General features: G+C 30.7%; 2 protein-coding genes across 3 annotated transcripts in view; one reads left to right on the forward strand and one right to left on the reverse strand.

The window, feature by feature from the left end:
* Positions 1-11,956, reverse strand: part of LOC105448005 — a 26,434-nt gene that overhangs the window by 5,197 nt on the left and 9,281 nt on the right. The window lies entirely within an intron of this gene.
* LOC105447818 (pheromone-binding protein Gp-9-like) lies at positions 2,119-8,003 on the forward strand. 2 transcript variants are annotated; one of them, XM_011686027.1, is made up of 5 exons: positions 2,119-2,240; positions 2,318-2,420; positions 5,201-5,313; positions 7,022-7,139; positions 7,556-8,003. In XM_011686027.1, exons 2-5 carry the CDS (start codon positions 2,369-2,371, stop codon positions 7,648-7,650), a joined length of 378 nt encoding a protein of 125 aa, XP_011684329.1. In that variant the 5' UTR covers positions 2,119-2,240; positions 2,318-2,368; the 3' UTR covers positions 7,651-8,003. The 2 variants fall into 2 exon arrangements, with proteins under 2 accessions (XP_011684329.1, XP_011684328.1); XM_011686026.1 differs by having other exon boundaries at positions 2,124-2,240; positions 5,198-5,313.

Genomic DNA, 11,956 nt, shown 5'->3' on the forward strand with positions numbered 1-11,956 from the left:
AAAAAAAATAATTCAAAAAATTCAAAAAAATTTTTGGTGGTTGGGGTAAACAAAAAATTAACCAATAAAAAAATTATTTTTAATTGTAATTATAAAGTACTCTTAAGGCGATTCAACTTTTATTCGGAACATTTTTTTCTATTTCTCCTAGTTTCGACGATATTCGCATTGAAATAAAAATACCGATTTTTTTCTAAGGAGTGTTTCACCCCTTAAAAGCGCGAAGCGGCACGAATTTGCGGTAGCTTAATTTTCGGTTTTGTCTATAGAATAACTTATTAAAAGCTCATCGAAATCGGAGGGGGACACTTGGGTCCCTTTCCGTGTAAGAACAATTTTTATCATAACCTAAATATACAATTATTTAAAAATTGATTGATTAAAGATAGTAAAATTAATAAAATTATAGCCAAGTTATTAAACTATTCTCATTATTTAAAAAAGATCTCAAAAAAACTTATTTGTGAAAAACAAAAATTTAAAAAATGGAAAAGTGATAAACTGGATTATAATGAAAAAAAACTTGGCGTGCCCGGATCGTTTAATTTTATTGCAGTTTAAAACGACCCAGGCACGCCAAATTTTTTTTATAATCCAGTTTATCACTTTTCTATTTTTAAAATTTTTGAATGTTTTTCACAAATAAGTTTTTTTGAGGTTTTTTTTTAAATAATAAGGCTAGTTTAATAACTTGGCTATAATTTTATTGATTTCATGACTATCTTTGATCAATCAATTATTAAATAATTGTATATTCAAATTATAAAAAAAATTGTTTTTAGTTTTAGAAAGAATGTAAGTGACATTTTTTATGTATTTGGAGTATATTTTCTTATAAAAAGATTTTTTATGGGATTAGATAATATAAAGAATGACTTGCTATGCAGAGAATTATTAGTATATAATTTTAATATTGATTATATATTTAATATTTATTATTAAACAATATAATTTTAAAATCGAATATTTATACTTTATTGTTAGTATTACAAAAAAAGTGACGGAAAACATAACAAAGTGTTACTTTCTAAATAATAATAATACTAACGCGTTACTTTTTAAAATTACTAACGAGTCATTTTTTACAAAACTACGTTGTACGCGAGATACTACTGAGTTTCTTAATTGTTATTATACCCATACAGCACAAAACGTTGAAAGAACGTTGCTGAGACGTTGCAATGTTGAATGTTGTGGTGGGAATATTTTTTTAACGTTGAATCTATGTTAAATTTTCTATATTGATTGTTAATCGTTGCTGCAACGTTGAATATATGTTGAATTTTCTATATTGATTGTTAATGTTGCTGCAACGTTGAATCTATGTTGCATTTTCTATATTAATTCTTAATGTTACATTGAAATTATATAAACTGTAACATTGAAATTATATAAAACAAATTATTATCTTTTGAAACAATTAATAAAAAACATTACATTAAAAAAATAATATAGTATATATCTAATTTTTATTAAATAAAGAATAAATTTTTAAACAAATAAAATTTTAATAAATCATATATTTTTGAATTATATTTTAAAATTTTTCTGTGTTCAAAGTATGTATAAACAAATAATTTAGTTAATTTTGTTAAATAGGAACAGATTCACGTAAATAGAAACTATCACGATTTCAACTTGATTTCTTAACAAGGCTCATTTACGAACGATATTTAAATCTTTACGCGGAAATCGATGTTTGTCATATTAATTATCGATCATGTTATTGTATGTTAACATTTATAAAAAGATATATTTTCGTTTTTCTGATAATTTTATTAATCTGATCTATTACGAACATATATATCCATGATATTAACATCAAGTATTCATGGATCATCACGAAGTGTCTGCAATTCCACAAAAGTTAAGCAACGTTGGTGGCGGTCGTGGCTTGGATGGGTGACCGTTGTATATGAATATTAATTTAAAAGGAATTGATCCCTTAGAAACACCGTATACTTAAATTATTTTTTTTTAACGTTTTACAATTATTTATATTTTGGTTTTGATAAAAATCGAATAGACATCTAATAAATATTATTATTCTGTGCGGATTAAATTAATAATAAACAATGTTGAATTGCAATGTCTTACAGATGTTCTAACAACATCAATTTCAACGGTCATTAGACGTTTCTGCAATATCTTTTCAACGTTGAATCTACATTTCGCGATGTTGCTACAACGCAATCTTGCAATTCAACGTTTCTAAGATGTTGATTCAACATTAGTGTGCTGTATGGAATAATCACTGTCTACTTTTTTATTAAAATCTTCTTTATTTTTAATTTCTAATTTTATTTGTTTATTATAGACAGCAGGCTTTATTGATGATATCACAGATAGACTAGCGGAGTTATTATCGATGTCGAAAACGGATGTACAGATCTGTTTCAATAAAACAAATGTAAATCTCAGTAAGTGCACTCAGCAAAAGTTGTTATAAAATTAAATTTTTCCAAGTTATATTATAAGTGATAAATAATAATTTTCATTTAACGTTATATACTCACCCGCAAAAAACCGGACATCTAAATTTTAGCTTAAATTTTTAATATCTTTTAATAGCGGTAACTTTATAAAAAATCATCGTATCGAGATGAACCTAAGCTCAAATTAAAACTTGAACATTCCCCTTGATAACTAAAAAAAATCAAAATTGAGTTCCAAAAATGCTTTATAAAATGGCGGACGTTGAAGACAGGCTTAGAAAAATAGGAACAAAATTTTTTTTTAAACTATTGCGCTGGTTAGGGAAGTCGGCTGCCTGGCATAAAAATTTATGAGTTTTCAAGATTATTGTTTTCCTAACAAATCCATTTTTACGTTTTATTTGATCACATTTCTACGATTTTTTAAAACAAAGTTATAGTGTTTTAAAAAAAAGTGTTAAAAACGGGCTATTTTTTATGATCAGCTATGAGTCCAGATATAAATCCTGTAGAGCATTTATGGAGTATTTTAAAACGAAAAGTTAGAAAACATAATGCTCAAACTTTAGCAGCACTCCGCCACGCAAGAGGAATAGAATAATTTAGAACAAGAAACAATTAGACACCTGATTAACAATATACCCAAACAAATACACAAATTAATAAACGCGAGAAAAGGCAATACACATTACTAAATGTGCGCGCGAGTACGCACACACACACACACACACACACACACACACACACACACGCGCGCGCGCGCGCGCACGCACACGCACACGCACACGCACACGCACACGCACACGCACACACACACACACACACACACGGGATCAGATTCCTGCCACATCTACATCGTTGATCCTGAGTAACGCCGAGAGCAGGACACACATACGTATTTATAAATACACGCACTTACATAAGAAAAAGAATTTGCTTTTTAAGAATTTTCAAGGTTTAAAGTTTTTTTTATATTTTTTAATAAAATTTTCTACAATAATTTGTTTATGAATTACATTAAGACAAGAAAAAATAGTCTGTTTTGTAACACTTTTTTTAAAACATTATAATTTTATCAAAAAAATCGTAGAAAAATGATCAAAAAATGGATTTGTTAGGAGATCAATTAGCTTGAAAACTTAAATTTTTATGCCAGGCAGCCAACTTTCCTGACCAGCGCAATAGTTTAAAGAAAAAGTTTTTTTTCCTATTTTTCTAAGCCTGACTTCAATGTCCGCCATTTTATAAAGCATTTCTGGAACTCAATTTTGATTTTACTTAGTATCAAAGGGAATGTTCAAGCTTTAATTTGAGCTTAGGTTCATCTCAATACGATGATTTTTCATAGAGTTACCGCTATTGAAAGATATTAAAAATTTGAGTTAAAATTTAGGTGCCCGGTTTTTTTGCGGGTGAGTATAAATGAGTTGGTTTATTGATTTATTTAGATATGTCGTGTTAGGAAAAATCGGAGCTCGATGATACAGTTTTTACAATTTCAGCATTTGACTTCTTAATCAACTACTTATTATAATTTAACTATTCTTATTATAATTTAACTATACTTATTATAATTTAACTAATAATTTATACTATGATAGACAGAACCTTTCTTTACATGTCAGAAACAATTCTGTTCTAGTTTCTTTGCAGCAAAAAGTACAAATATGTTGCATTGTAGACAACTTATCTGGAGTAAATTGATGAATATCATGATATAAGTTATCTATATGATAAACTCTATATTAAATTAGCATAATAAAAGTAAAAAACAAATCGCAGATGTGATCTAAAATAAAAATTGCATTTTTGAAATTATTCTATAATAATTAAATAGCCAAATGCTTATAGAAAAATAAATATTAAGGCGATGCTGGAATGACGGCTAAACTTCATGACGTCGTTTTACTGATTTATACATATGTATGTGTATTTATACATATGTATGATATTGACATAGTAGTAGTAATGCGTTAATATCTCCTAAATCCACATATAAATAATGTATCGATACTATCAATGTTGCATGCATACATATACGCTTTTTCATCAAATGTTTTCTCTTATATCAAAACGTCTAGGTTCATTAAAAACACAGTAGGTACTATTCTTTTATGTAAGTTCCAACGCGGATGAAGCTTTTATACATACAAAGTATAAAATTCTTATGCCAAGCAAATGTTGTTACAAATGACGCTAGAAGTCGTTAATAAAAACTATAAATTGTTGAAAACTTTTTTATTTTTGATACAGAATCGTTTCATCCGCATTTCGTTATTGTCTATACTTTAATTTTAAAAAAGGATTTTCAAATCTGTAAAAACAATACATACGGAAACATTGTACAAAAATTATTGCGTTTGGTAAGACTTTACTATCTCTCTAACTAAATTATATTTTTCTCTTTTTTTTATTGTAATATTTGTTTGATTTAAATAAAACTTAGAGATAATTAAATATCTATGTTATAAAGAAATATTTTTCAGTAACTTTTCTATTGTTTTTTTCGCCATAAATCCGTAAACAGAACTCAATATCAATTGTCAATTGTGCAAATAAGCCTCAATCTCTCCTATTTAAGTATAATTAAATGATAATATTAAAATATTTATAGTTACATGTTATTAAACTATTCTAATATTTTGATTGAAATTAAAAATTGTACATTTAGACAAACTTTGTTAAATTAAAATGAAATTGTTTGTATCAAATATTAACATTTTATTAAAAATATAAATTTATAAGTAATTTGTATTTTATAGCAGATTTAATGATGATGGATCAACTAGTGAACGATGAAGTACAAACAGCAAGTATTAACAACTCAGCTTTAAAAGTAAGCTGTCTATTTGCCTGCTTACTTCAGAAAAAAGGACTGGTAAAATTTAAAAATATCAAAAATAATTTATTAATAATAACTTTTTATTTATATCAAAAAATGTTGCTAAATATGTCGATGGAGAGAGGCAGCATCGACTTTGATTTTAATATATTATATGAAAGTCATGATCATCAAATTTTAGACGTTATTCGTTACAAAATTATAAACAAAAAAGTTTCACTTTTATACTTTATTCAATATTATTATTAGTAGGATACATTTCAATTATTATTTAAAAATACATACAGTTCATATGTTTAATCGTAAAATTATAGACCTTACTTTGTACTGTAAGCAAGAGACTGTGCAGATTTTGCTTCATGTGGAAAATTTATGTGGAATTTTGCTCCATCAACATATTTATCAAATTATTTTTTACAGTTGCAGGAAAATTACTGTAATAGAATTTTTTTTATTTGTTAAGTTTTCTTGGTTTAATAGATTATTGATTTCTTATTTAATTTAGACGTTTTTTTTTCTTTCTGGCTCAATTCAGTTTAATGACCAACTCTGATTCATGATTGGCCATCTAACCCATTTTTTAAATGATTTTAAATATTAATTTGTGGTACACTTTGGATACTTTCAACTCTCATAACTTAAAAGTACTTAATAAAAGAATTGTTTATTATAGTGTTTTAAAAAGCAAAAATATTCAATAAAAAATTGGAGTTTTCATTAAAAAATTTCAATGTAATTTTTATATAACTTCAACAACGCTATTCAAAAAGTTATATTTATATTACTATGTAATACGTCGTTTAAAATTCTATAACTTTTGTCTGAAACATTTTTTAAGAAAATAAGAATGAATATTTTTTGAAAAACTAACTTGATACGATCGTTCTGTTATACTCTATACAAAAGATAATATTTTAAACCTATCCCTAGATATACACACTGGCGGAGAGGAGAGGATCCCCAGGACCCCAGCAAAACTTTCTCGATTTGGCATTTCTGAAATTGGGAGGGGAGAGGTTTAGAATATTAACGTAAAAAAAGTTTGAGATTTCTTCAGTAGGAAGACATGTTGACGCACGGCAATTGTCGCTCAATAACTGAGTAGTGAACAGTTGAAGTGAGCGTGAGGTCTCCGAGACTGCTTGCAGTTTTGTAAAAAATTAAAATATCAGATTGCCAAATTTTTTTGTTACTATTTCAAATATGCCCTTTCAGAATTTTCAAGGATATTTCAAATCAGTCTCTAAACAAAAGAGATATGATTTTTTGAAAAAAGGAGCTAAATCGAAATTTTTTCGCGTTTTTAACTTTTCTTTTTCTTTGAACCTGTATATCTTAGTCGAGTTCCTTAATTCTATCGACTTTTAAACATTATGGGTTTGTTCCTTGGTCGATTCTCTATCGATTAAAAAGTAATTAATTGAAATATATCCATTTTTACTAGAGTTACAGCAATAAATATAGATGGGGTCCCCGGGATCCCAGTGTGTATACGACGTCGTCCAAAAAACAGTGTATATACCTAGGATTAATAACGTCACTTTAACGTGAAATAAAGATTATTTTGACGTAATATATAGAAGTATATAGAAGTAATTCAAATTTAAGAAATATTCTTTCAAAGTCAGTTTATGTATTTTAATTATGTTTATATATTATAATAAATAAATTATATTAATAGATTAATTATTTTTTTTCTGATATTTGTACTTTTATGTTTGCTTATGCAATATACAAATTCCAGATGGTTGGTACAAACATCAACGTAGAAAGAATGAAGGAAGAGATGGACAATAAGTCTCATTTAAACACCAAAGATATTGCTGTACGAAATAACATATTAGATATCTGTATCGATCGAGGTAAATATTGATTAAAAGGCATGAAATCAAAATGTATAATTTAAAAAATATAAACTTTTTCAGAAAATTTAAATAATTTACTGTCTTAGTTATATTTTAATTGTCATAATTATAAATTAAATTAATGGAAAATTAATTATTGCAATTTTATCTATATTTGAAAAATTAACTGTTATAGTCCCAAATGGCACACAGAGTTAAAAAAAATTCATTCGTATATTCAGTTGTATGCCATCAATTCTAAATTCATTTTCAGGCAAAAAGATTCCTTTTCAGAATTTTTAGAAAAAAATTCTTTTTGCATCTAAAAATCAAAATTGATGACGTACGAGTGACTTTTTTTTAAACTCTGTGTTATCTGGAAGTGTTTCAGACATAAAAGTTTTTAACTTTAATTGTTGTATTTACTGTTTCAGTTAAAAGCAAGACTAACGAATGCGACGTGATTCTTAAATTGGTTTTATGCGTGATTGCAGAAACAAAACGCTATCATAAAAGTATAATAAGATAGAATTAATATTAGATAAGCATTATCTGCGATTTGACAGTAAAATTTATTATTGCAACGAATGAAAACCTAATTCGAATTTAAAGTTAAAAATTTTATACTTTTGTGCTAATCTTATTATACCGCTTCAGATTCTCATCCTTTGAATAACAAAAGACATTTTTACACAAATTTTATCTTGTTTTTACTTTTACAATTTTAGCGAAAATCTGGTTAACAATAAGTTGAATATTATACTGTTCAATATATTGATTGTAAGTACTCATATTCTAAACTATTAATTTTTTTGTAAATATGAAATACTGAAGTTATGTTTTCAATTCTATAAATAAATAAAAATGTTAATAAAATGCAAATGTTTTATTTAATATTTCAATTTTATTGCAAAACTCTAATGCATTGACACTATACGAATTCAATCTTTGTCTTTGCTGTCTGAACATTTTACTCTCTGAGGAATCGATGAAATCTAATAATAACTAAATTCTTTTGCATTTAATCTAAAACGATAATAATATAATGATTCTAACAGTAAATAATATGAATAAATATTTTGACTAATATTAATGCTTGAAGAATTGATTTTTACTAATGTGTCAACAACACATTATCTTAAACACTGCGCGATTACGATAATTTTTCCATATTGATAATCAGGAGACGCGGTAGCGTCTCCCGCCAAGTATATTTTTTCGTTATTAACAGAGACGTTACAGTGTATCCTTTACTGGACGGATAACGACTCTGTAGGAATAAATTATTATTTCTTTTAATTATTTGGATAATATCGGTAAATGCCTAATTTTGTGAAAAAATCTATATTTTTCTAATTACAATACTGTAACAGCAATATCCATAAGTGCATAAGCGCATAAAGTGTATGCATTTTTTGTCCGATATTATGTCATTCAGAGTCGTCGTCGTCGTCGTCGTCGTCGTCGTCGTCGCCGTCGTCGTCGCCGTCGCCGTCGCCGTCGCCGTCGCCGTCGCCGTCGCCGTCGCCGTCGCCGTCGCCGCCGCAAAATTTCAATCTTGTCCCCTTTCGTCTATAATTTATATTTTCGTCGCTGTTGTTGTCACTGTCTTTTTCTTCGCTTTTTTTCATAAAATTTCAATGTTGTATGGTCTCTTTGGTCTTCTATATCGTCGTCATCGTCTTCTTCTTCGCAAATTTCAATCTTGTCCCTTTTTTCAAACTTGTCCCTCGTCTCTCTTTTGGCTTTCTCGTTTCTCTCACGACTTTCTCGTCTGTTTCTCTGCTTTCTCGTCTCTCTCACAACTCTCTTGTGGTTGTCATCGAGGAAGTGAGTGTCTACGTGTTTGCCATCGAGGAATTAAGTGTCTAGGTGTCGTCTAAGTCTTCGCCGTCGAGAAACTAAGTGTTTGGTGTTGTCTAGGTCTTCGCCATCGAGGAACTAAGTGTTTAGGTGTCGTCCAGGTTTTCGCCGTCGAGGAAGTAAATGTCTACAGGATTGCCATTGAGAAATTAAATGTCTAGGAGTTGTCTAAACCTTCGCTGTCGAGGAAGTGAGTGTCTACGTCTTCGCCGTCGAGGAACTAAGTGTCTAGGTGTCGTTTAGGTCTTCGCCGTCGAAAAAGTAAATATCTACGTAGTCGCCATCGATAAAGTGAGTGTCAAAATATTCACCGTCAAGGAACTAAGTGTTTGGTGTTGTCTAGCTCTTCGCCATCGAGGAACTAAGTGTTTAGGTGTTGTCCAGGTTTTCGCCGTCGAGGAACTAAATGTCTAGGAGTCGTCTAGGTTTTCGCTGTCGAAGAAGTAAATGTTTACGTAGTCCCCGTCGAGGAACTAAGTATTTAGGTCTCGTCTAGGTCTTCACCATCGAGGAAGTGAATGTCTACGTGTTCGTCGTCGAGGAACTAAGTGTTTAGGTGTTGTCTAGGTCTTCGCCGTCGAGGAAATGAATGTCTAAGTGGTCGCCATCGAGGAACTAAGTATCTAGGTCTCGTCTAGGTTTTTCCATCGAGGAAGTGAATGTTTACGTGTTCGTCGTCGAGGAACTAAGTGTCTAGGTGTTGTCTAGGTCTTCGCTGTCGAGGAAATGAATGTCTACGTGTTCGCTGTCGAGGAACTAGTGTCCATGCGTCTTCTAGGTCTTTACCTTCGAGAAAATAAATGTCTACGTGGTCACTATCGAAAAAATGTATATTTATGTGTTTGCCGTCGAGGAACTAAGTGTCTAGGTGTCGTCTAGGTCTTTGCCATCGAGGAAGTAATTATCTACATGGTTGTTGTCGAGAAAATAAATGTCTACGTGATCGTCGTCGAGGAACTAAGTGTCTAGGTGTTGTCTAGATCTTCGCTGTCGAGGAAGTGAATGTCTACGTAGTCGCCGTCGATGAAATGAGTGTCTAAGTGTTCGTCGTCAAGGAACTAAGTGTTTGGTGTTGTCTAGGTTTTCGCCATCGAGGAATTCAGTGTTTAGGTGTCGTCCAAGTCTTCGTCGTCGAGGAAGTAAATGTCTACGTGATTGCCGTCGAGGAACTAAATTTCTAGGAGTCGTCTAAGCCTTCGCTGTCGAGGAAGTGAATGTCTACGTAGTCGTCGTCGAGGAACTAAGTGTCTACGCGTCTTCTAGGTCTTTGCCATCGAGGATGTGAATGTCTACGTAATCGCCGTCGATCTTAGTGATAATATACGATTCATTTTGCAATAAAATAAAATAAAAATAAAAATATATATATATATATAAATTATATAAAATATAAATAAAATTAAATAAAAAATAAAATGAAATAGAACATAACATGAATTAAATAAAAAAATAAGAAATAAGTAAAATAAATAATATCAAATAAATAAACAGATAAAATAGAGCATGACATGAATTAAATAAAAAAATAAAGAATGATATAAGTACAATATATATTAAATAAAGAATGAAACAAATCAAATAAAATATAAAATTCAATGAAACAAAAATGAAATGTAATAAAATAAATAAGAAATAAATATTAAAATGTAATAAAGTAGAAAAGACCAAGTAAAATAAATATTTTGTATTTGTGTAAATAATATATACATCTTTTAAAGATAGAATACGATCTGGCTCAGGCCGATCTAAACTCAAATCATGTAAGATATTAAAAGTTGAATAGACTCAAATTCTGAGCTTTTACACTTAAATTTTATCTTATTTCGACATCGGGGTCGCAATCATTTTTATTAATAAGATCTCTCTAAAAATATTACGCTGTTATTTCTAAAGTAATTAATTCTATCTAACTTTACTCACTACTACTTATTGCTATTATAAGAATGTAGCAATAATCAGGACTGAAAAGTAATTTTTTCTTAATATTTAAACAATAAGAATAAAATGGTTTCGTAAATACTGTATTTTATTATTTAATTATAAAAAATATATTCCTAAGATCAAGACCGAAATCTCCGAAAGGCCCGAATACTATATTATATCGCGTGCATTGCGTTTATTAGTTTTTATCTTTGTATATAAACTCGGGTACCTCGTCGAACTTATGGAGCATCGCCGAGGTAAAACCCGGACACAAAATTTAAGAAGTCGCTGTCTTGAAGTATAGGCGATTGGCGTTTAGGCACAAGGGCACATGCACCTGGCGAAGGAGCACGAGCCAAGCACGTGCCCACGCGCCGAGCACGTGATCACGCGCCGCGACGTCACGCAGGGGGTGCTGCCATCGATTGCGCATCGAGCCCGATCGACGAGGCTTTTGCGTGCGAACTCTTAACGCGAGTGAACGTGCGTGCGAATGAACAAACGAGCAAGAGAACAAGGAGCGAGGTTGTCGGCTCATCAAGATCATTCCGGAAAACGCTCGGAGGACTGTGCCGGTAAGGTGACTCTCTTATCATGCGTAATGTAAATCCGCGGGCTTCGCTCACACTCTGCAATCAGATACGCCATTTTCGCGTTTCGCGTTCACGCTGCGCTCGCTCTTCCGGCGACGCAGTCTTTTCGAATTTCAGTGCTGGCGTCCGATCCCAAGTGCGAAGGGCGTTTCTGTTCATTGCTGTGAGTGTAGGCTGTCGGGAGTAAATTTGGCCGCGAATCAAGCCTCCTAGAGAGTTGCCGAAAATGCATCGTAAGACCTTCGCGCGCCGACGTGCGAGTTGTGTCGGGTTCAGTTTCTGCGTGAATTCGGGAAATATTTGTGTTTTTATTTGTATTTATTTAATTTCAGAAATATATATATATATATATATATATATATATATATACAGGGTGATTCAGAATAACCCCAGTAGTAATAGGGGTACTATGGCCCGTCAAAACAAACCCCCACCACGCCTCCCCGGCGCCGGCGA

The sequence above is a fragment of the Wasmannia auropunctata genome, unplaced genomic scaffold, assembly GCF_000956235.1.
Source record: "Wasmannia auropunctata unplaced genomic scaffold, wasmannia.A_1.0 LD336090.1, whole genome shotgun sequence".
In the NCBI taxonomy this organism is placed as follows: Eukaryota; Metazoa; Arthropoda; class Insecta; order Hymenoptera; family Formicidae; genus Wasmannia; species Wasmannia auropunctata.

Coding starts and splice junctions, on each gene's coding strand:
- LOC105447818 (XM_011686026.1), top strand. CDS start 2,369: ATGTCGAAAACGGATGTACAGATCTGTTTCAATAAAACAAATGTAAAT. Junction 5,314..7,021: donor TACTTCAGAAAAAAGGACTG/GTAAAATTTAAA, acceptor TACAAATTCCAG/ATGGTTGGTACAAACATCAA. Junction 7,140..7,555: donor AGATATCTGTATCGATCGAG/GTAAATATTGAT, acceptor TTACTGTTTCAG/TTAAAAGCAAGACTAACGAA.